The 25525-nt window shown below is 44.0% G+C and overlaps 1 protein-coding gene across 1 annotated transcript in view; it reads right to left on the bottom strand.

Annotated features, from left to right (window-relative positions):
- The window catches only part of IGF1R (insulin like growth factor 1 receptor), a 211533-nt gene that overhangs the window by 38747 nt on the left and 147261 nt on the right, over positions 1 to 25525 (bottom strand). Inside the window, exons 4-10 of the mRNA XM_070953829.1 lie at positions 23134 to 23278; positions 17685 to 17899; positions 13396 to 13522; positions 11060 to 11298; positions 6460 to 6627; positions 5279 to 5483; positions 428 to 714 (exon numbers count right to left, since the gene is read on the bottom strand). Of these exons, the coding sequence (XP_070809930.1) occupies positions 428 to 714; positions 5279 to 5483; positions 6460 to 6627; positions 11060 to 11298; positions 13396 to 13522; positions 17685 to 17899; positions 23134 to 23278 (1386 nt within the window). The remainder of the gene's footprint in view (positions 1 to 427; positions 715 to 5278; positions 5484 to 6459; positions 6628 to 11059; positions 11299 to 13395; positions 13523 to 17684; positions 17900 to 23133; positions 23279 to 25525) is intronic.

Here is a 25525-nt window from a genome sequence, read left to right as displayed (position 1 = left end):
CGGCCAGTACGCTCGCACAGAGGGCCTCCTCAGGGTGCCGTCCGCCAGACAATGTCAGCTGGCGACCCCCAGGGGGAGAGCCTTCTCTGTGGCGGCGCCCGCCCTCTGGAACAACCTCCCCCTAGAGATATGCACAATACCAGACCTCCGGACTTTTCGTCAGGCCCTGAAAACTTATTTATTTCACCTAGCCGGGCTGGCTTGATCCCACTGTTTTTGGTTAAATTTAATTGATTTTAATTGGGTTGTTTTAAATTGCGGCCAAAATATTTAATTATTTTTAAACTGTTTTTAAAATTTAAATTTAAATTTTAAATTTTGTATGTTCTGTTTTATTCTGGCTGCTCACCGCCCTGAGTCCTGCTGGAGAAGGGCGGTATACAAATAAAATAAAACAAATAAATAAATAAAAGGTGAGAGATTGTACCTGCAGGCATCGTCCGGGCGAAGACAAAATTTGAAGCGCTGCAGCCCAGGCGTGCCGCTTCGTGGTTGCAACTGTGGATGTCAATCCGATAAAGGGTGAAAGGCAGGAGCTGGGAGATGAGGGTCCGTTCCTTGCCCTCCACCTTCGCTTCGTAGAAGGGAAACTCCACCTCACCCTCCTCCACGTCGGTCCCGTTGCTCAGGTGTTCTGGAGGGTTCCCAGTCTTGTTCTTAGCGGCAAACGTTGTGTTTGCGACGCGGAACAAATCCCTCCTCTTCCGATCAGGTCTGGACAAAAAAACAAAAACCACCACCAGGCTTTAATCTCTCGGACACTCAAATCTGCACATCCAAGGCCACAATATTTTCAGAGAAAATAGCACCCAAAGTTATTAAAGGGTTTAAAAAGCAAAAAGTATACCGCTTCCCTGCATGCAGCCTGAATCAAAATAACCCTAAATCAGAGATAGGTCACACTTTAAAATTATCACACGTCCCATCTTATAGTCTGTATTTTTCGGACTATAAGACGCACCTAAATTTAGAAGAGGAAAACAACAACAAAAAGTTTTTGGCCACTTTTTTTCGGGCCTTTTTCAGTCTTTTTTCGGCCAGTTTTCAGGCCTTTTTTCGGCTCATTTTCGAGGCTTTTTTTGGCCTTTTTGGGAGGCTTTTTTCAGCCTGTTTTCAAGGCTTTTTTCAATCCATTTTTGAGGCCTTTTCCAGCCCATTTTTGAGCTTTTTTCAGCCTGTTTTCAGGGCTCTTTTGGCCTATTTTTGAGGCTTTTGGGAGCCATTTTCGAGGCTTTTCCAGCCCATTTTCGAGGCTTTTGGGGACCGTTTTTGAGGCTTTGGGGGACCGTTTTCGAGGATTTTTTCTGACCATTTTCGAGGATATTTCCAGACCGTTTTTTCTGAAAAAACTAGCTAAAAAAATCTTCAAAAAACAGGCTGAAAAAAGCCCCCCAAATGGGCCGAAAGAAGCCCTGAAAACAGGCCCTTTTTTTTCTTTTTCTTTTTTTCTGAAAAAAAGCCCTAAAACGGGCAAAAAGAGTCTTGAAAACAGGCTGAAAAAAGCCTCGAAAATGAGCCAAAAAAAGCCTGAAAAGGGCTCTGCACAGGGTGTGCCGAGGCCAAAAAATGGCTGGCGGGTGGGTGGGCGGGGCTTTGGCAATATTTGGTCTATAAGACACACAGACATTTTTGCCTGCTTTTGGGAGACAAAAAGAGTGCATCATAGTCCCAAAAAATACTGTATTTTAAGGTGCATTCAGCCAAAGTTATGCGTTTTGGTACAGTTTGTGTGCCATCTTTGCCTCAAAATGATTTGGGGGTGATGTTCCAGGACCCACCAAAAAATAGGGTTCAAGAGCTAAACCAGCTCTGTGGATTCAGGTTGACTCCCGAGTCAAGTGGAAAGGTGATGGAGTTTAGCAAAACCCAAGAGAGGCAATTTACTAGAAAGAAAAGCCAAAATGAGACAGGAGAATGATGCAGACGTAACTATGGAAAATAACAAGATTAAATGGCAGGAAAAATTCAGCAGCAACAGCTCCCTGTGGAAGAGACAGATCTGCTCTTTTCTAAGCAAATGGCAGTCCAGTTAATTATTAAAACTGTTAGGATATGGTTTGAGCCTAACAAGTTGTCCAGGCAATATATGTGTTCTGTGACTTTAATATGAATATGTATTGTGTGACTTTCAAGCTTTACTGCTAATTCATTGTAATGCTGAGTCATGCTGTAATTAGATAATCACTGGTTGTGAACGTATTTAAGGAAGGTACTGTAACTATTCAGTTGATGATAAGCTACCATTGTGTGTGGAGTTGCAACCATTGTGCTATCATCAGTTGGATGGATCTGCTACCATCGTGGTTTGTGAACCAGAGTGAGTTTGTTATTCTAACCAACTACTGTTTGTGTGGTAAGAAGATATCTGTATCACTGGACTGATTTAACTGGCAAAGACTTGGATTGATTTAAAGACTATGAGATTGTTTTTTCACTATAAAGTAAACTTTTGATAAACCAGTTTGCACATCTCTTATTCATTGCTCTCAGCAACGTTTCTCTGTGCTCTACACTCTGCTGGTTGGTAACACAACAACAATATCCTTAACAAAAACACTTAAGTAAGTGAAACCTCACACCACAAAGTTTCTGTTCCTTTCACAACAGCGTAATGAGAAGCATGGTTAAGTTTGTGTAATAGTTGGTGGGGTTTATTCCATTTTGCCCTAACCTTAACCAGCCACTGTCCCCTCTAAGCCACGTTTCAGAGCTTAATGCACCCTGTGACCCCAGGCAATTTGGATCTGTTTCGACTATAACAACACAAACCAGGAATGAGAGCAATGAATAAACTGAGTCACAGATTTCCAAAGAAGACTGAAACCACAATGTGGCACTCAGGATGAGAGACAAATTGGTATCCTTGGAGGGGTGTGTGGAAGTGAAATATGTAGTTTGGGTCACGGACAGAGATAAGGCTCCTAGCGAAATCTCATTTAATGTTGTAATGTCACTCTTCCGTGACATGTGGGATTCTTAGTAATGGTTTTACTGGGAGAGAGAGAGAGAGGGAGGGAGGGAGGGAGGGAGGGAGAGAGAGAGAGAGAGAGAGACTGACTGACTAGTTCTAGGGACTAGAACTCACAAACTCCTGGTGATTGACTCAAAGTCATCTAACCAGCTTTCATGCCTAAGACAGAACAAGATTCTCAGAGTCTCCTCATGATTGGCCGAAAATCACCCACAGTTGGCTTTTATGACTAAGGTGGGACTAGAATTCACCATCTCCCGGATTCTAGGCCAGCACCTTAACCCTTAAACCAAATTGGCTCTCAAATAGTTCTTAGAGCGCCTAAACAAAAACCAATTATGAATGCAAGCTGAACCAAGATGGGGGAAATGAAGCCCAGGCAGTCAAGGGCCGCCTCAGAAAACCTGCCAATTATATATTTCCCTAAAATCCAGTGGGGGGTTGCCCCTGGTTCGGACCAGTTGTATAGAACCAGTAGTAAAACTGGCGAGAGGCTCCGCCCACCGACCCCGACATCATCAGAATATCATCAGTGTAGAAATTCTGTGCAGAAGAGCACGTGCGCGGCCCTGTTGCAAACAAGTAGTAAAGGTAAATAGAACCCACCCCTGCTACAACCTGCAATCTATCGAAAGCTAAGAAGGCTAATCATATGCCAGCTCTTTCCTCTGGATTGGAGAAGCTTCTGGGGCTAGTAACCCTTTGTTCCACCCAGCGCCCATACACACCCAGGCACGAAGCGGTCATTTAAAGAGAGTCACACGGCTAACGCATATTGCTCCCAAATTAAGCCTTTTTCTGAAATACGGCATCTATTTGGGAGCAGGCTCTGTTATCCCGTTGCAAAACGTTGAACGGTAATTGATGGACCTGCCCTGGAATCCTTTGCTGTTCTTAAATTTCCCTCAGAGCAAGACAGGAAAGAAAAATCAGGGGAATGGTCGAGGGAAATGGCAAAGGAGAGCAGAAAGGAGGAGGAGATGGTCTCTCGGAAGGAAGAATCGGGATTTCACGTGAACCAGCGATGACCCTAAGCGTATCGGTCAGCGGTGTTAATCCAGCTCAGCGTAGAAAGAGGTTTATGCGATGCTCTCTCGCTCAGGAGCCTATATTCAAATATTAACAGTTTTATTGGGAAAGTTGCTTTTCCAAATCTCCCTAAAGCCAGCCAATTCTCTCCTGGGTCATTCTGGCACCTGTCAAAGCATAGAGACGAATACGGGGGGGGTGGGGTGGGGGGGGGGAGGGGGACAAAAGGTTGTTCAATAGAGAGACTCTTGGGGGTGAAGAGATCTTTGAAGGGGGCTCAGCTCAGCAACAGTCTAAATGGCCCCAGAATGTGTTGGGTGGAGGAGAAGACCTCCTCTGACATAGGAAATGGGGGTACAGAATTGCCACTTGAATATGGATGCCTACCTATCACACCAGAAGCCGTATCCTCTCCTCCCTCCCAAGCAGGGACTGGACCAAAACAAAATCCATATGAACTGGATTGGTAGCTATTAAGTTAAAATGAATTCCCTGTAAGATACCCTGCTTGTAAAGTTAAGGGAGCTCCAGGTGTACTAACAATTCATTCTCTCTCTCTCTCTCAATGTGTCACCTGCCCACCCGCCTGCCTGACAGACAGACACATACACACAAATACATACTAAACAGATATTTAGAAAAAGAAGAAGAAAAGAGGATGGGGGTGGATTAAGGAATAGATAGAGTGGGTGAGGAATCAGAAAGGAACAAAACTGGGTGAAATGAGACAAAGGAGGGAGAGGAGGGAGGGAAGGTAGAAGGAATGGAGGAAGAGAAGGAGGGAGGAGAGAAAGAGAAAGGAAGGAAAGAGAGGGAGGGAGGGAGGAAAGAGAGGAAGGAAGGGAATGGGGGATGAAGGTAGAAGGGATGGAGGAAGAAAAGGATGGAAGAAAGAGAAAGGGAGAGAGGGAAGGAAGGAAGGAAGGAAAGAAAAGGAGGAGGGAGAGGAGGGAGGAAGGAAGGAAAAAAGGGTAGGGAGGGAGGGAGGAAGCTGTGCTCACATGTCACAGAAAGGGTTAAATTCAGCAGGCCATCAGCCCCTCTCAAGCAACACCTGATGCCCAAACTCCTCTTCAAAGGCTCCTCACCCCACTCATAGCTGCGGATGTCTTTGCCAAATCCTTCTAGCCTCTTATTCTCCTCGTGGAATGTAAGAATTACGACCAGTAAAACAAAAGGACTTTATTCCAAGAAATAAATGCCATCACCCTGGATCCCGTTCGCTTGTGAAAGGCATGCTGGCAAGGATTTCTCCCCCACCCACCCACCCCCGCTCACCTGGGCAAAAAGATGGCGTTATGGAGGAAATTCTCAAAGACCTTCCGGTACTCGGCTTCCTCCTTCTCAGCCTGCTTCTCTGCTTCAGTCTTTGGGCATTTGCAGCAAGGTCCTTTCTCCCCGCCAGACCCCTCCGCCTTGGTGGGTTCCGTGGCTTCTTCGGTATCTATGGTCCCATCAGCGTATCTCCGAATTGGGACTTTATCTTGGAAGGCAATAGAGAGGAGGAAGAGGAGGAGGAGGAGAAAAGGTAAAATCAAAAGAGGTTGGTGGACTAACTCAGCAGCTGTGACGTTCCTGCTGAAGAGGTTTTGCCTCCAGCTTTCCCTTTTCATCCGTGGCCATGGCCACGTTAGGGACGAGCTTTACATAAAGAGGCAGGAAAGATACCCGTGGAGTTTAGGAAGGCCAAAGCATCTTTCTGCAGGGCCAACTCCAAACGAGACCACTTTTTTTTTTTTAACTTTTCAAAGCATTTTTTCTAATGCTTTGAAAAGTCTCTGCAGATCAGGCAACTCAGCTGGGATCGTCAGAGAGGCTTTTTTAAAAATACCTCTCTGACAATCCCAGCTGAGTTGCCTGATTGGCAGAGAGGTATTTTTTAAAAAATACCTCTCTGCCGATCAGGCAACTCAGCTGGGATTGTCAGAGACTTTTCAAAGCATTTTTTTTACCACCTTTTCAGCCAAGAGGTTGCAGAAAAAAATGCTTTGAAAAGCCTCTGATGATCCCAGCTGAGCCGTGCGATCATCAGAGGCTTGGTTTTTTTTACTTTTAAAAGCATTTTTTCGGCCAAAGAGGTTGTAGAAAAAATGCTTTTAAAAGTTAAAAAAAAAAAAAAGCCTCTGATGATCGTGCGGCTCCGCTGGGCATGAGGAGGGTGCAGGGATTTTTTCTACTGGTTCTCTGAACCACCACATGCCATCTCTACCTGATCGGGCGATCCAGTCCGAACCGGGAGCATTTCACCCCTGGCTTGGATCCATTGTTGTTGAACTTTGAAGTGGTAGAGACCCCATATCACCTTTCCCTCACTTAGTGCCCTGCAGATGAGTTGACATCCAAGATATCCCGAGGGTTCCAGACTAGAAGAGGTGATCTACCATGAATTTAGGAAACTGGTTAAAGGTGAGGAAAAAGCTACCGCAAAGCCCACAGGTATGCCTCCGTGTCAGTCTTACCTTTGGAGCAGTAGTTGTGTCTGTACAGGTAACTATCCTGAGGCTGTTGCTGCCACCTTACAATATAGTAGGACAGGTTGCCATTGGGATAAGTGGGAGGGTTCCATTTCACAATCAGCTGTGAGGAGGAGTTGGAGGCCGAGATGACATCCAGAGGGACGGACGGCACTAGAAGAAAAGCAAGTCAACCATGGACCTTTCAATGTGTTTCTGCAAAGAACTTATCATGAACTGAAGTCCATAAAATAATAATAATAATAATAACATTCTATTTTCAGTGCATAGCACTCTCTTCCATTCTATTCTGGTGACATCCTTGAATAGATCCCAGAAACAAAGAGCATTTTATGGTCCCCAGGCCATATCTGGCCATTTGGCTGTCCCTCTCCGGACAGTGTGAGGTCAACTGGAAATTAGAAATCAAACGTAAATAAATGCATTGCAGGGGCAGGAGAAATAGTCCTCAATTTACAACTACAATTAGGATGGGGATTCCTGTGGCTAAGCAGGGAGGAAGTTTGGTGAGTTGTGCCTGATTTTTACAATTTTTTTTTTTTTTTTTGGCCACAGTTGTTAAGCCAATTGCTGCAATTGTTAAGGGAATCTGGATAAGTATCCAAATTTGAACACATGATCCCAGGGATGTTGGAAAGATCGCATAACTTTGAAAAACGGACATCAGTCACATTTTTCAGTTCCGTTATAACTGTGAATGGCCACTAAACTAACTGTTGTAAGTTGAGAGTTACCTGAACAGGGATTTTCCCAGCCAATCAAATGCTCAAGATTTTGTGCAGAGACTGAATATTTCAAAGCTACAGCCCGTGGCATCAGGGCTACACCAATTACCGTATTTTTGGGAGTGTCAGACGCACCTTTCCCCCCCCCCAAAAGGGGCTGAAAATTTAGGTGCGTCTTATACACTGAATGTAGCCCTGCCCACCCACTGGCCCCCACCCTTTGGCCTCTGCCTCCTTGCAAGCAAACAGCAAGAAAAAAACAGCTCCTTTCAGCTTCAGCACAGCCTAATTAGCACAAGTTGATTGGATCTGCCTCCCGACTCTCAGCTGATTTGCTCTCAGGTGTTTTGCGCAGGGCTCTGCTGCTTGGTGCAAAGAGGTAAATTGCTGGAGCAGATTTTTTTTTTCCTTGTGCTAATCAAGCTATGCTGAAAACAAAAATGAAAGTAAAGCAGGCTGTTTGCTGTAATGAGGCAAAATTGCTCAGAGGCAGAGGGAGATTTCTTTTTCTTCTTTTCCTCACCCAAAAAGATAGGTGCATCTTATACTCCGGTGCGTCTTATATTCCGAAAAATACGGTAGCTTGCTAAATCATCTAGTATCCAAAGGGATAAACTAGCAGGCTCAAAACCTAAATTTTGGAGAACACTCAAATCATTGTCAGCTAAATTGACTCAAATCATTGTCAGCTAAGTTGAACAGCAATGAGAGATACCCGAGAAAAATAAACCTTTGCCTTTTTGCTACCGATCAGAAAATAGAAACTCGGTTCACAACCGAACCACGTTCTGCTTTTTGATTTTGCAAAATTTGTCCTTTATATCTATATAGCCAACGCTACACCTAACCATATCGCAGCAGGCCTCAACATTTTAGCATTAATTCGCGCAGTTGTTTTTCCAAAAACACTCAATAGAAGCCCCCCCTTTTTTTTACATATCCCTGTTTGAATCCCATTCTAACAGGCCTCCTTGGCTCAGTTCGAATGGATAAACATCTATAATTCTGTCACCAAGGCAGATATTATATTCTAAGCCGCCTCGGAGTTTGCCAATTAGGTGGCATACGAATGACCTTAAGCAAATAAATAAATATTATTCCCACCCTCAGAAAGAACTTCATTCAAGATGATTAAATGCTGTGGGATATTTCCCTGGGTTGATTAATCGGACAATTATCACCTCTCCGCAGTGCCCAACTTTGGAGGCAATTAAATCCTGGCAGGCAGAAGTAGGCTACCAACAGCCATCAACTTTGGAAGGGGTTTTTTTTCGATAGGCTAACCAGAAACAGAGGTCCCAAATAAGCAAACTGAAAAGGACGAACGCCAAGAACAACTGTTCATCCATTAAAACCCTTTGCCACTGAAAATCAATTCCATATGATGGCGAGTGCGCCCTCTCATTTCCCCCCTTCTGCACCAAACACTCTCCAAGTTCAGCGTGGATGACTTCAAGAGGTCCAGGTCATAAAATCATTGGTCTAGAAGGGACGTTGGAGGATTTCTAGTTCAATCTCCTGCTCCAAGGCAGGAGAACCTGATTGCATCCCAGACAAATGGCGGTCCACTCTTATCTTTGAAAGCTTCCAGGGAGGGGGTATTCACAACTCCATGAGGCAAGCTGTTCCACTGATTAATTGTTCTTGCCGTCAGGGAAGTTTCTCCTTAGTTCCAGCTTGGATCTCTCTTTGACAAGCTTCCACCAATTGCTTCTTGACCTGCCTTCAGATGTTTTGGAGAATAGGTCAAACCCCTTTTCCCTGTGAGAGACACTCAAAATACTGGAAGACAATTATCGTGTCCCCATTAATCCTTATTTTCAATAGCAATAGCGCTTAAGACTTATATACCGCTTTACAGTGCTTTACAGCCCTCTCAAAGCGGTTTACAGAGTCAGCCTCTTGCCCCCAACAATCTGGGTCCTCATTTTACCCACTTCGGAAGGAGGGAAGGCTGAGTCAACCTTGAGCCTGGTGAGATTTGAACTGCTACATTGCAGGCAGCCAGCAGAAGTAGCCTGCAGTACTGCACTCTAACCACTGCGCCACCGCGGCTCTTATAGGCTAGGCCAATGATGGCGAACCTATGGCACGACTGCCACAGGTGGCATGTGGAGCCATATTGGTGGGCACGCGAGTGTTGCCCTAGCTTAGCTCCAGAGCGCATGTGCATGCCGGCCAGCTGATTTTCAGGCCTTCCGGTCTGAAAGTTCCGGTCTCCAACTCTGGAAGTTGGGAAACTGGCTGTTTCCAGCCTCTGAAAAGCCCTGGGGGGGATGGGGAAGGCTGTTTTTGCTCTCCCCAGACTCCTAGAAAGCCTCTGGAGCCTGGGGAGGGGAAAAAACTGGCCTACTGGACCCACCAGGCCATCATGTGCCAAAAGCAGGGGGAAGTGTGTGTGGAGGGGTCACGTGCACATGCGCGGGAGGGCTGGGCGCATTGAATTATGGATGTGGGCACCCGCACCCGTGACCCCCCATGCTCCCTCTGCTTTTGGCACGCAACGGCAAAAAGGTTAGCCATCACTGGGCTAGGCATACCTTCTTCCTGTAACCGTTCACTATATAGTTTAGCCTCCAGACGCCTTGTCATCTTAGTTGCTCTTCTCTGCACGCTTTCTAGGGTCTTGGCATCTTTTTTGAATCGTGGTGACCAGAACTGAACGCAGCAATATTCCAGGTGAGGCCTGACTTATGCAATACTATCCTCCTATCAGTTTGCAAATGCAGGCAGTCCTTGATTACGACCACCATTGAGCCCAAAATTTCCATTGCTTAGTGAGGCATTTGTTACCTGAATTTTGCCCCAATTTACGAACTTTCTTGCGATCGTCGTTAAGTGAATTGCTGCAGTTGTTATGTTAGTAACACGACTGTAAAATGAATCTGGCTTCCCCATGGACTTGGCTTGTCGGGATGTGGCAAAAAGGGATCACAAGATCTTGTGACACTACAATCGTCATAAATATGAGTTGGTTTCCAAGTGTCTGAATTTTGATCATGTGACCACGGGGATGCCGCAACGGTCATTAAGTGAGAAAAACTGTCCTAAGTCACTTTTTCCAGTGCCGTTGTAAGTTCAAATTGTCACTAAATGAACTGTTGTGATTTGAGGACTCCCTGTACTGGATAATGCCAGTTCCAAGCCCATTGTTGAATGAACAGTTGTAAGTGGAGTCGGTCTATACAGCCTCTGATGGAGCCTGCAAACTGCCACTGAGTCCTCATCAATCAAGAGGATTCACAAGAGAAGGACCCTCCCCCCAAAATGTGCAAAGTCTTTGGGGTGTCCTGTCTGGCCCTTCAGTGCCCCCCCGATTCTGGAGTCACTCCAGTTTTGATAGCATTCATCATTCAGAATGATAAACCGTGATGCTAATGCAAATGATTCTAAAACTCAACGGTTAATTTCCCCCCCACTTTTTTTTTTTTTTACATCTACCACTACATTTTTTCTTCCAAACTATGAATTTTGGAATTACACAAAGCTTGGATGAAGGATACATTGGAAAACGAGCTGCGTTTTCTGGCCATCTGCTGGAAAAATCTGTGCGAAATTTCCCATCCCAATAAAAGATGGCAAGCTACAAACTGAAGCTACGGCACAGATTTATTAAGAACGTCCCACAAGGACTTCCTAGGAACAAAGCAGATTTATATCCTAGTATCTTTGCTTGTAGCCAAAAACTAATTATGCCAAAATACTTAAAGATTTATGGCTAGTTTAAAATTTCATACAAGACATCATGAATCACTTTTCCAAATGCTGGAGTCCTCCTTGCCCAATCAAGGCCACCAGACAGAAACACAACTCATTTTTTTTAAAAAAAATTATCTTCACCAAGTCTAATGACTTCTTACCTGCAGCCTTCGTGCGGATGTAGACAATCTCACTCTTCGCTCCATGAGGGTGGTAGTTCTCCATCATAGTGAGCATGACGGCTTTGACGTAAATTGCATACTGGGTCCACGGTTTCAGCGGCTGCAGTAAAATCCCTGGATTGTCGTCCTTATTTGAAGGCAAGTCCACATCAACCATGTTCCAGCTGTTAGAACCACAGGCGTCCTGCCCGTCATATTCTGTCACGTTCTTGAAGGCTCTGGAATGGACAAGCAAGGGAGCTAAGACATGTCCGTCTGATAAAATAGCTTAGAATAGAATAGAATGGAATGGAATAGAATAGAATAGAATAGAATAGGATGGGATGGGATGGGATGGGATGGGATGGGATGGGGTGGGGTGGGGTGGGGTGGGGTAGAGTAGAGTAGAGTAGAGTAGAGTAGAAAATATGGACTGGAGTGGAGTGGAGTGGAGTGGAGTGGAGTGGAGTGGAGTGGAGTGGAGTGGAGTAGAGTAGAGTAGAGTAGAGTAGAGTAGAGTAGAGTAGAGTAGAGTAGAGTAGAGTAGAGTAGAATAGAATAGAATAGAATAGAATAGAATAGAATAGAATAGAATAGAATAGAATAGAAAATATGGAATGGAATGGAGTGGAGTAGAAAATATGGAATGGAATGGAATGGAATGGAATGGAATGGAATGGAATGGAATGGAATAGAATAGAATAGAATAGAATAGAATAGAATAGAATAGAATAGAATAGAATAGAATAGAATAGAATAGAATAGAATAGAATAGAAAATGTGGAGTGGAGTGGAGTGGAGTGGAGTGGAGTGGAGTGGAGTGGAGTGGAGTGGAGTGGAGTGGAGTAGAGTAGAGTAGAGTAGAGTAGAGTAGAGTAGAGTAGAGTAGAGTAGAGTAGAGTAGAAAAGAAAATATGGAATGGAATGGAATGGAATGGAATAGAATGGAAAACAGTAGAATACAATAGGGATATAGAAATAGAAATAGAATAGAATAGAATAACTTTATTGTCACTTTGAATGTACACTAATTGGCATACATTAAAAATGAAATTTCACTGCATAGAGCTTTTACAGGATCACCACCTCCAATTTTACACTACACAAACGTGACAAGATACATAAATAAATAAAAAATTATGCATATACCCACATATATTATATGACACAGAGAAACAACACAGTTTAGTTCAGATCCATACATGTTTATGGCGAGAAAAACCGAATCTTGCGAGTTTACCAGACGGATGGCCTAGGGAACAAAGCTGTTACAGAATCTGGTAGTCCTGCTAGAAATACTTCGAAATACCACCTCCCAGAGGGGAACTCATTACTATTATGATCAGAATTGCTGAAAAGTGAAGGGCATTTCCCATCATTCCATGGTAGGAAATAGCAATATCAGTTAGGCTTATAAACAGCCCCACGGTGTTTTACAGCATTCTCTAGTCAGTTTACAATGTCAACATATTGCTTCCAACAATCTGGGTCATTTTATCGACCTTAGAAGAATGGAAGGCTGAGTCAACCTTGATCCCTGTCAGGTCAGGATCAAACTCCAGACCTGTGGGCAGAAATGGCTAGAAAAAATAATAGATCAACCAATTGAAAGAAACATTCTTGTTAAGAATATTCACAAGAACATACACCGAAGAAATAAAATATCTGATCCTACATATCATAACTGCCGCACGAATAACATACGCACAAAATTGGAAACAGGAAAAGACACCAACAGACGAAGAAGTGATGGAAAAAGTTTTAGAATGTGCCGAGATGGACAAATTAACAAAAGAAATTAAAGAAAAAGAAGAAACAGATTATTATATAATTTGGAATAAATGGTATGAATGGCTTGAGTCTAAAAATAAAGAATAATAAATACAGGGAAGTATAAATTATGTATATAATAAATGTATAGAAATGTAAAAAAAATTAAGGTTATTAGTGTTAGAAAATACAACGTAACCAAAGAAAAAGGGACAATGTAGTAAAGGAAATAGTAATAGAGATAAGGGAGGATAGACGCAAAACGGAACTTTTTTCAACACTGTTGAAAAAAGAGGAGATATTTATATGTTGTATGTTACGTGATTGTTATAATGTGTCATAATAAAATATTATTAAAAAATTTTTTTAAAAAAAGAAGGATGGAAGGCTGAGTCAACCTTGATCCCTGTCAGGTCAGGATCGAACTCCAGACCTGCAGGCAGAGTAACCCTAACCCTAACCCCTGATATAGTACATCTGGAAGCTGCAAAGGCTGGCTAATACTGCTAAAAACACACACGCATCTTCACTTTGTCTGGAGTAATCATCTAGTTCTGGATACTCACGCTTCTTTGTAATAGACGGTGAAGCTAATCAAATCTCTGTAATCTTTAGGCCGATACTGTTCCCATGTCAGTTTGATCCGATTTTTCATCGTAGTGTTAGAAACGAATTTCAGGATGTGACTTTCACCTGAAACACAAAAGTAGCACACTTGGCTGAATTGCCACTAACACACACACAGCTGATCCAGATTTGATACGGGAGGCAGCTATTTCAAGATCAAGATGTCAGGCCCGGAAGAGAAGGTCCATTTAAACTGATTTATTGCTACTTGTGCCTATGCACAGGAATCTTCTCAACTAGGGGGTTAGCACCAGTGGTGAAATCCAAATTTTTTTACTACTGGTTCTGTGGGCGTGGCTTGGTGGGCATGGCAGGAGAAGGATACTGCAAAATCTCCATTCCCACCCCACTCCAGCGGAAGGATACTGCAAAATCCCCATTCCCTCCCCACTTCTGGGGGAAGGATATTGCAAAATTTCCATTCCCACCCCACTCTGGCGCCAACCAGAGGTGTTATTTGCAGGTTCTCCAAACTACTCAAAATTTCCGCTACCGGTTCTCCAGGACCTGTCAGAACCTGCTAGATTTCACCCCTAGTTAGTATCTGCTTGGAGTTAGTTTGAATTCAAGGGGTGGGGTAGGGTTGGGGATTTAGTTCATTTGTGGCTACGAAGGGATTCTAAGCCGATTCCTCTTTTAATTCCACCCCCAGGTTCTGCCATTCCTTCCCCTACACAGGGTTGTTTCTTTTTTTTAAAAAAAAAAAAACATAATATATGTCATGCAAAATGTACCATCAAGGAAGCACTTTTAATTTCATTTTTTTTCCCAAAAGCAAATAGTAAACAACAGGAAGCGTTTCACAATGTTTTGAGCAAGAAAAATTGTCACACCATCCAGCAAATGGCACAGTCTGACGTTTTACGTAACAACATTTGAACCTTGAAAGGACGGTATTTTGTTCTTCCAAGCTTTTTTTCTTACATCCACAGGGGGAAAAAAAACCAGGTGACTTAATCTTACCTAGGCACAATAGATTTCTGCAACCCTTCCTCCCCCCTCCTGTCGAATGTCAGCGTGTAGTGTTTGTTCGGCGGAGCACAGGTGGTTGCAGAGGAGGCTGACACCTCCTCAATTTTAGCCAAAGCCCGTTAGCCGATCTAACTTCACACAGGCTGGCTTTAATGGGGCTGAATCTGTTTTCAAAAGCCAAGTCGGGTCTTCCTATCTTCAAAAGCTATCCGACTGAAAACAAGTTTGAATAGTTGTTTGTTTTGTAGATTGTGGGTGTTTGTTTTTAGAGAAGCTTAATTCTTGGCTTGGGAATCCAGCATACAATTGGATTTTTCAGTTGCTTTTTTGTTTGGATACAACACTTGGCCAAATGTTTCAACCCGCTTCCATCCTGCACACATTTTAAAGTCCATGTAGACAAATAAGCTTTTTTTCTCCCCTTTTTTTCTTTTTGGAAGAATAATAAAGAAACAAGTGAAACCTAGCCCAGACCTTGATGGTAACATAGGAGAGACGGGCCAAAGCTTTGACAACATCTCCAAAGCTGACAAATGGATGTGGGTGATGCCCCTTTGGTGTGAATACATGCCAACATGTGTATTTGGGAAACGGATCCCAGTTCCATACGTGGAGGGGAAAAAAAGAGGGAAAATTCTTTACAAAAACAACATCCCGAAGGTCTATTTTGGATGCCAGAGATGGAGAGGAGACCATTTCCATAGCCTGCTCACCAATCACCGATCAGATGCGTGCAGGCTGTGCATTGAACGAGCACATTGTTTCTACAAATGAGGATAAGGCGTTGATTTTTTTGTTTTCAGGTTCTTCTAAAGAAGCTAGTTTTCTGAGCCCCACATCTGACTTCCAAATAACTCCCACCTATTTTTTCTAATTGAAGGACTACCGGGTTTCCCCGAAAATAAGACCCTGTCTTATATTTTTTTTGAACCCTGAAATAAGCGCTTGGCCTTATTTTCAGGGAAGTCTTATTATTTTGGGGTGCGTGGAGGAAACCAGAGGAAATGGTGGGGACCGGCTGTGCATAAAAGCCCTATTGGGCTTATTATCAGGGGAGGTCTTATTTTGGGGGAAATAGGGTATGTGCAAAATGTTGGGAGCGCAAATTAAGAGTGCCATGAGCTTCCATCGGCGGTTCTGTACGGCAAGTATAAAAGGATACCATTGACGGAAAGACTTTGTTCTGGCGGCTCAGGAGAGGTGGAGAGTGTGGGTCACATCCTCCTTAGTTGTTCCTTTTACACAGAGATTAGGGGGAAAAAACATATCCTGCCAATGGGTATTCTGGCCGCTCTGATACTACCTATCTTCAGTGGCTGCTTAAGGACAAAAAGTCCATAACTACAGCGCAGGTGGCCAGATTCTGCACAGCCGCACTGGGGATTCGTCACAAACCTGTGTCTTCTCCACTGTAGTTATGTTACATAACAAATGTGGCAAACCCTTTGCACTGCTTAATCCTTTCCCTTTTAGCGTTAAAACGACAATGGGCCGCACAGTTTATGGATTGTAATTTTAGTATCAATCATTGGCATCCTTCAGTCTCAAGAGACTATGGTATCGTGCTCTGGAAAGAGGTCCTAAAACAGCATCTAGTGTGACTAAAAAGGCCAATTCGAGAGTGGCCATCCCTTCCACACTGAGGGCAGATACATTCTGTCCCCTGCCCAGCTCCCAGATTTCACTGGTTCCGGGATGGCCTCTTTGCCTCAAGCGTCTCTTCGAATTGGAGAAGGCCATGCTGCGTCTTTAGCCTCCAAGCTGAACGATCGGAGGACAAGGTTTCCCAGTTGTTAATGTCCATTCCCAGGGCCTTTAGGTCCCTCTTGCAGATATCCTTATATCGCAGCTGTGGTCTCCCTCTGAGGCGCTTTCCCTGCACTAATTCTCCATCCAGGAGAACTTTCGGAATCCGACCATCAGCCATTCTCACAACTAGCCCCAGCCAGCGTAGACATCGCTGTTTCAATAGTGTATACATGCTAGGAATTCCAGCACGTTCCAAGACTGCGCTATTTGGAACTTTGTCCTGCCAGGTGATGCCAAGAATTCGTCGGAGACAGCGCATATGAAAGGTGTTCAAAAAATTGACATCTTTCAACACCTTTCAATTTTAGTATACAGTAGTTATATACTATATGTATATATATACTATATGTATAATTGACAGACTAGATTTTATTATAGATTTTAGTTGCTATTTATTATCTTATACTAGAATTTTTAATTGTGTACTTACTGAGCGTTTTTATTTGTTCTGGTCTCTGGTCCAAGACTGTAATAAACTGATCGACTGAATTAAAAGAGTGACTAAAAACCCACACCATCAATGAAAACCATCAGTGAGCTGTTGGACAGCATTACTTGGTCTGTTGTGTGGATGTTTGGGTGGTTTAGGGGTGGGGAATTTGTGGTGGGTGGGTGGGGGGGTGTTTGGGGATTGTTATGTGTGTTGGACCTGGTCTTTGGGTGTTAAATGAATTTTGTTCAGAGGTAGGTTTTAGCAGGTTCTGACCAGTTCTGGAGAACGGGTAGCGGAAATTTTGAGTAGTTCAGAGAACCAGTAGTAAAAATTCTGACTGGCCCCGCCCCCATCTATTCTCTGCCTCCCGAGTCTCAGGTGATTGGGAGGAAATGAGGATTTTGCAGTAAAAATCCCTGGAGTGGGGGGGGGGAAGAATGAAGATTTTACAGTATCCTTCCACTGCCATGCCCACCAAGCCACGCCTACAGAACCGGTAGTAAAAAATTTTGAAACCCACCACTGATTTCATTGTATGGGTATACTGTGTATACACGTACAATGACAATAAAGTTATATTATTATTATTATTATTATTATTATTATTATTATTATTATTATTATTATTATTATTATTATTATTATTATTATTATTATTAAAAGATACAACAGAAAAAAGTCCTCAACATCCCAAACTCCCGCCATTTAAATGCCTTAGTTTCTATTTTGGGTTTTTTTTTTCCATGTGACTTCTTAGTTGTTAGTTGAACAGAAACTTTTTGTGGAATGGGTGAAAGAGGAAAAAAAACGTTATTGATTAGGGATATGGAGCAATCCAGAACTGGAATGACTTGAGGAAAAGGAGAAAGATGCTGAGGACTAGATGCTCCAAATAACCTTTTTCCATCTCAAGTCTGAATCACTACAAACCTCCTATTATTTAAGGTCAGGGGGAAAAAAAAACATCTTCCATTTCTGGTTATTCCACCCCAACACAATAATATCCTCACGTACAGGATGCCTTTTCCCCGTTGTTCCTCGGGTTGATGTCGCCTTTACTTTGTCGATCTTTGGTTCCCGTCACCTCCTCCATTTGGTAAATCTCCGAAACGCACAATTTAGGGTTAAAAGCAAAGTACATCTTCCCTTCTTTGATGGTCAGGTTATGATGGCTCCAGTCCCACAGTTGCTGCAAGTTTTGGTTGTCCAGCACATAAAACGAATAATTCCTAAAAAGGAAATGTTTGGAAGAAGAAGAAGAAAAAAAATCAGTCCATGTAAACAAAAGGCACGGATTTTTCATTCTGCTTGGGGTGCCCTTAACAAAATTCGCACGATGACCGAAACCTTAGATTTGATTTAAAAAAAAAAGAATGGCAGCTACGGAACATCTCTTGCAAAGTGTTAAAAGAAGCAAGACCATCCCTAAGAACCTCAGCGGTGGTGATAACGGACCTAAGAGGTCTCCAGGTTGTAAATTGGAAACTGTCGTTGCTTTTAAGGCTGAAGAACTGACAAACTTCTTCAGCCTTAAACAATCTTCAGCCCTTGTTGGTTTCAGCTCCGTCTTCTCCAGAACCAGAAATCCTTTAAAAGAAAGAAAACTCTAGAAAGAGCACAAAGAAGAGCAATAAGAACGATTAAGGGTCTGAAGGCTAAACCGTATGATGAATGATTGAGGGATGTCTAATCTAACAAAGAGAAGGATAAGGGGCAGTGGTGGTTTGCTACCGGTTCTTGCGATGCTCTTGGTGGTGGCAGAGCGGCAAAAAACTATTTAAACTCTTGCCGCGGCACTTCAAAGGGCCGCCCTACAGCTGATCAGCGGTAAAAGGCAGTGTGGTGGTAGATCAGTGCGCTCCAAAAACAAATGGGTAGACCGCTACGGCTCTGCAAGCAGTTAAAAGAGCCTTGATAGTACAGGGGTTTAGTGCACCCTGTTATTAACACAGCTGCCTGCAATTTCTGCTGGTTCGAATCTCTCCAAGGCTCAAGGTTGACTCAGCCTTCCCTCCTTTCTAAGGTAGGTGAAATGAGGACCCAGTTTGTGGGGGCAATAAGCTGACTTTGTATAAAATATACAAAAGTATGAAGGCTATTGCTTAACGCATTGTAAGCCGCCCTGAGTCTCCGGAGAAGGGCGGCATATAAATCAAATTAAAAAAAAAAAAAAAAGCGTGGTAGACCAGTACCTCTGCTAAATCCTAAAGAATTGTTTGTCACATGACCATCCAACCACGCCCACAAAATAAGCCACGCCCACAGAACTGGTAGTAAAAAAATTTTAGAACCCACTCCTGATAAGGGGTGATATGATAGCTATCTTCTGGTACTTGAGGGGCCGTCACAGAGAAGAGGGGGTCAACCTATTTTTCCAAAGCACCAGAGGACAGGACAAGAAGCGGTGCGTGGAAGCGCTTTAAAGAGAGATCTAACCTAGAACTAAGGAGAAATTTCCTGAGTTGCAAGTCCACAGGTCTTAAAGTTGCCGAGACTGGACACGCTTGTGGTAGGCTATTCTATCAATCTAGTCTGCTGATCCACAGGGCCAAAACTACATTTCATTTCTATCAGGGGTGGGTTCTAAATTTTTTTTACTACCGGTTCTGTGGGCGTGGCTTATTTTGTGGGCGTGGTTTGATGGTCATGTGACAATTCTTTAGGATTTAGCAGAGGTACTAGTCTACCAGGCTTTTAACTGCTTGCAGAACTGTACTGGTCTACCCATTTGGAGGCACCGGTCTACTCATTTGTTTTTGGAGGCACCGGTCTACTCATTTGTTTTTCGAGCGCATTGGTCTACCACCACACTGCCTTTTAACACTGATCAGCTGTTGGGCGGCCCTTTGAAGCCCTGGGGCAAGAGTTTAAACAATTTTTTTTTCCTTCTAGCCAATCAGCTGGGACTCGGGAGGCAACGAGTAGATTGGGGGCGGGGCCAAATAAAAGGTAAGAATAATGCGGGGGGGGGGGGAGGGCTCAGCTCCCGAACAAGGAGAACCAGTTCGGTGACGTCATATTGTCACCGCTATCGGCTCAGCCGAACCGGGCCGAACCGTGAGGGAACCCACCACGGATTTCTATCCCACTTTTAATGTAATTTTAATTAATATGTATGATCACAACTACCACCACCGATCATATTTAGTAGCTTTCTTCTGTGAAGCATTAACAAATTTAATTTGGTAACCGTTTTGGAGGTCCCAGGTCATGCGCAGATGGCGCTTTTACAGGGCAAAACACTGCAAGGGGTGGAAGTTTATCTAACTTAGAACTACTTAGACCAGTGTTTCTCAACCTTGGAAGCTTGAAGATGGGTGGACTTCAACTCCCAGAATCCCCCAGCCAGCGCTGCTGGCTGGGGGATTCTGGGAGTTGAACTCCACCCATCTTCAAGCTACCAAGGTTGAGAAACACTGACTTAGACAGGGAGGACAATCGATCAGTGGAACAGCTTGCCTCCAGAAGTTGTGGGTGCTCCATCACTGGAGGTTTTCAAAAAGAAACCGGACAATCATTTGTCCGGAATGCTACAGGACCTCCTGCTTCAGCAGTGGGTTGGATTAGAACAGGGGTCAGCAACCTGCAGAGGCACATGTGGCTCTTTCACCTCTCTGCTGCGCTCCCTGTTACTCAAACTCTACGTCACAACCACCGATGTGTGACACCTGATTTATTGAGGTTTTCAACCCGCCGGTAGGCCAACCATAGATAAATCCAAACGAAGAAAAGTTTCAGAAGAAAACAGAACGTTTAATTCAACTACATAGGCTAGTTTTGTGGCCGCTCAAGAAATAGTTAGGCACAGGAAGGGTTTTGTGGCTCCCGGTGTTTTCTTTTCTGTGGGAAACGGGTCCAAATGGCTCTTTAAGTGTTTAAGGTTGCAGACCCCTGGATTAGAAGACTTTCAACCTCCCTCCCAACCCTATTATTCTATATTATGTGCCTTAAGAGACAAGAGGGACTTTTTCCAGGGTGGAAGGAAGCAACACTGCCTTTTACAACATACATTCCATCACTCAGCTTGATTTACCGTTAGACAATGATACGAGTGTAGTAACACCTGGAGTTGCCTTGTGTTAAGGTGGGTGGCCAAGACATTTAATCAATTAATAAATAATAAATATATCAGTTGGAAACCTTTTAAATCTCTTTGGAATATGAAGAGGTCCAACCATATTTTAAGAAGAGACCGGGCAGCCGCTTGTCTGGGTCTCCTGCTTCAGCAGCAGGGGGTTGGGCTAGAAGACCTCCAAGGTCCCTCCTCAACCCTACGATCAGTGGTAAAATGTAAAATTTGTTACTACCGGTTCTGTGGGCGTGGCTTGGTGGGGGGATAATATGACTGAGTGGGCGTGGTCAACTTTTTTTTTTACTTTTAAAACCATTTTTTCTACAACCTCTTCGGCTGAAGAGATTGTAAAAAAAAATGCTTTTAAAGCCTCTGATGATCCCAGCTGAGTTGCCTGATCGGCAGAGGCTTTCTTTCTTTTTTTTTTTTTTTAAGCCTCTGACGATCCCAGCTGACTTGCCTGATCGGCAGAAGCTTTTTTTCCTTTTAAAAACATTTTTTTCTATAACCTCTTCGGCCAAAGAGGTTGTAGAAAAAATGCTTTTAAAAGCCTCTGATAATCCCAGCTGAGCCGCGCGATCATCAGAGGCTTTTTTTTTTTTTTTTTACTTTTAAAAACATTTTTTTGGCCAAAGAGGTTGTAGAAAAAATGCTTTTAAAAATAAAAAAAAGCCTCTGATGATCGCGCGGCTCAGCTGGGCAATGGGGGGGGGGGGGGCCGCAGGGATTTTTGCTACTGATTCTCCGAACCACCTGCCTCCATCGCTACCGGATCGTGCGATCCGGTTCAAACCGGGAGCATTTCACCCCTGCCTACGATTCTATGGTTCTATGGCTTGAGAGACCAGAGGAACTTTCCAGGGTGGAAGAAAGCAACGACTGCCCTTTACAACATATATTCCATCACTCTTTGGAATTTTAAGAATGCAAAGCTGACCAAATCGCAGCCGGAAGAGGGAGGGACGGGAGGGGGGAAAAACCGAGGTTGAGAATCTACCCTCATCCTGTAAGATAATCCTTTCAGGCCAGATAAATCGGACACAATGAGGGCTGGTCTCATGACCTTGCCTCGGCCTTGTTCAAACAGTTTCCACACCCCCACTCCCCCCAAATTCCCGTTTATTAACTAGTGATGCAACCGGTATCTGAAAAGAAGGGTTTTCGCTTGGAGGTAAAGAGAAGCAGAGAAAGCGTCCCAAGAAAAAACACGGCAGGACGAAGGTCAGAATGCTGCTCCCCTCCCCCTGTTAAGTCTGATGACCACCACGACTTTTCCCCAGCTGTACGTTCTTCAAAAATGATGTAAGTCCGTTCTTTTAAGTACAGGTAGTCCCCGACTTACGACAGTTCATTTAGTGACCGTTTGAAGTTACAACAGTGCTGAAAAAAAATGTGACTTAGGATCGTTTTTGCACAATTACGACTGCTGGCAGAATCTCCCTGGTCACGTGATCAAAATCCAGATGCTTGGCCACTGGTTCATATTTATGACGGTGGCAGGGTCCTGGGATCAGCTTTGGTGACCTGACCAGCAAAATTCACTTAACAATTGTCTCACTTAGCAACAAAAAAAGTTTGGGCTCCCTTGTGGTTGTAAGTCAAGGACGACTTGTCCCTGCTTTTCTCTATCTTGGTGTCTTCTCAGAGGTATCTGAAATGGAACTCTACCATCCAGTAGGCCTGGCAAGGGAAGAAGATGGGTGTTGTAACCCAATAGTCTTCAGAAGGCCACTGAATTGGGAGGGAAGGGTGAAAACAACATGAAGTCAGGTGCTTACTCTGTGTTAAAGAACACAAGACACCTTATCCCCCCTAAAAAACAGGACCATCCTTTCAGCTCAGTTGAGCAAACACAAGATGGCAAATCCAGTTTTGACCAGGACGACAAGTGAAAACATTTCATAGACATCTTAACACACCCTTTGGTTGAAATTTTCCATAGATGATTTTCAGGCAGAGCTGTTGAACCATCCACAAGAGGACAACAAAGGGGAAAAAAAAATCTAGTAACCTTCCTGATTCAGGAATCCTGAAACCAAGGGCCATATTTGAAGGAGGGGCAGAACATATAAAAACGGAAAGTTCCAAAGTTGTTATTCAATGCCGTGAAGCTGAAGAAGGGAGAGGTGGAGGGACCAGGTTTCCAAGGTGACCATGACATGGTCTTCAGCTTATGTATTAAGACAGTGTTTCTCAATCTTGGGAACATGAAGATGTGTGGACTTCAACTCCCAGAATTCCCCAGCCAGGCGGGAGTTGAAGTCCACACATCTTCAAGTTCCCAAGGCTGAGAAACACTGTATTCTCTAACAAGAACTTCCAAGAACCGCTTGTCCGACAATGTTATGTTCAACGACATGACTTCTTATATAAGAAACAGGCTACCCTTACCCTTCCAGTTGTTCTTCTCCGTTGATATATCGCAGGTTCTTCAAAAACGACAAGGACACCAAGGCATGAGAATGCCGGATCTTCACATATCCAGTCACCGTTTCTATCAACCCCATGAAGTCCTCCAGCTCAGAGGCGATATTGTCTGCAGGGAGGAGAAAAAATCGAAGACAGGAAGAGGTGATAAATCTTCCTAGTTTCGAGATTTTTCTTTGCACCACAATTAGCTTCATTGGCTTAAGAGCGGCCTTCTGAAAATGTCAACTCTTTGCTGTACAACACACCTAGGCAAGCCAGGCAGCCGGAATGCCAAACTAAATGCCACTTCAATTTAATCTAGTTAATTTTTCAGCCGGTCCAATGGCCGTCCGCCTCCCTTGAACGTTGGCTGCTAATGCCAGCGTCGCATTCTGAGCTTTCAACAGCTGATGTTTTGGCAAGTTTCTCTTGGGCAGTTGTAAATCTAAGCCTTCAGGAAGCCACAGCTCCTGTGATTTTCAGTGACAGATGTAAACGTTACTGCTAGCCAAAACTGTCCCATTGAGGAGAACCTCAACTCATGCCTCAAGATAGCCTGACCATTTTAGGCAAGATAAGAGAGTATTTTTCTTCTTCCACGAATGGAAAGCTCAAAACAAATGCCCATCATTATCTTCTCAGATGCCTCTGGAAACTCAGGACAAGAAGTCACAGATGGAAGTCCCAAAAGTGCTTTTCAAAAGGCAACTGTATTTTCTTGGTGTTTTTTTTTTTCTCCCTTGAAAAGGGGCATTGGTCTTACCTGATACGCTCCTTCTCGTTGGGCGGAGATAGCTTTTGATTCAGTCCAATCAGCTAACGGACGAAGTCAACCCATTCCTGGATGCTATCTCCACCACAATGGAGAACGTTTCGCTTCTCATCCAAGCATCTTTTTCGCTTTCTGAAGACAACTGGAGAAGATTCTCAGATGAGAAACGAAACCTTTTCAAGCAAAAAACTAAGGAAGTTCCGCTGCCTTTTGAAAAGCATCGTTGGCACAACTGTGACCTGGATGATTGAGAATCTCCATAGCCATTTAACAAACGGAAGCCGATCAAAGAAAAGATTCAATCTGGAATTAAGGAGACAGCGGGAACAATTATTCAGTGGAATGGCTTCCCTCCAGAAATTGTGTGTGCTCAATCTTCTGAGGTTTGCAGAAGAGACTGGACAACCAGAGTGTTGTCTAAAACAGAGATCCCCAACCGTTCCGGGTTGGTGGCCCGGAGCAAGGGGACGGGGAAAAGAGGGGATGATTTTGTTGGAGAGGCAGGTGCGTGCGTGTGCCAGTGATGTTGGTGGCGATGCTTGCACAAGAGGAGCCACAAGTGCTTGCACTGAGGCTCATGTGAGTGGGGCTGGACTGCCCAATATGCTTGTGGCGACACGCAAGTAGGGCCATGCACACACGCAAACGCATGCACACTGGCTGGAAGCTCATGTGGCCCAGTGGCGATTAGGCCGCAGTCCAGCAGTGGGCCGTGGCCCACAGGTTGGGGACTCCTGATCTAGAACGTTATAGGGCAGTGATGGCGAACCAGTGATGCGCACGTGTCTGGGCTGAAACCCAGAAGAGGAGCTGCCCAGGGGGCATATGCGTGCTGGAAAATGAACTTCCAGTTTTCGGCGCACGCATGTGCACCAGCCAGCTAGTCTTCCAGTTACTGGCACGCAACAGCTCATCCAGTTTCTGGCACTGCTGCACACACGAAGGCCAGTTTATCGTTGTGCGCACGTACGTGCCAGAAACCCAGAAGAGGAACGGTCGACGCTGCACGTGCCAGGCAACATGGCTCCGCATGCCACTTTGGGCACGCGTGCCATAGGTTCGCCATCACGGTTATAGGGTCTCCTGGTTGAACAGGGGTTGGACTAGAAAGCCTCCAAGAGTCTTCCAACTTTGTTATTCTGTAATATCCTTTTCCTGTTAATTCACATTGTTTAATAAATTAGAAGTAGATTGTCCCTGATAAAAGCAGGGTCTACTTAACTATTGATATTGTTTCCTGATTGCTATTTGTACCCTGACAATCATTAAGTGTTGTATCTTATGATTCTTGACGAATGTCTCTTTTCTTTTATGTACACTGAGAGCGTATGCACCAAGACAAATTCCTTGTGTGTCCAATCACACTTGGCCAATAAAAAAAAAAACCTCTATTCTAAATTCTATCTATGGCATAGAAACCAGGAGCAAACTGAGGTTCAAAGCTAACATTTCCTCGAGGTGCGTTTGCATGCAATAATAGGTCAAAACTCTTTAGCCTTCTCCCTTAGTCAAGAAGACTCTTATTATTCATATTTAACGCTCGCTCGTCCCTGCATATTTTCCCTACTTAATGGGCCTGACTGACTCGAGAACAAAGTCGGT

This window comes from Pituophis catenifer, unplaced genomic scaffold, assembly GCF_029215685.1.
Source record: "Pituophis catenifer annectens isolate HBS135680 unplaced genomic scaffold, rPitCat1.0.hap2 SCAF_14, whole genome shotgun sequence".
Classification (NCBI taxonomy): domain Eukaryota; kingdom Metazoa; phylum Chordata; class Lepidosauria; order Squamata; family Colubridae; genus Pituophis; species Pituophis catenifer.
The sequence above is the reverse complement of the archived record's forward strand: the minus strand, read 5'-3'. Positions and strand labels throughout refer to the sequence as shown.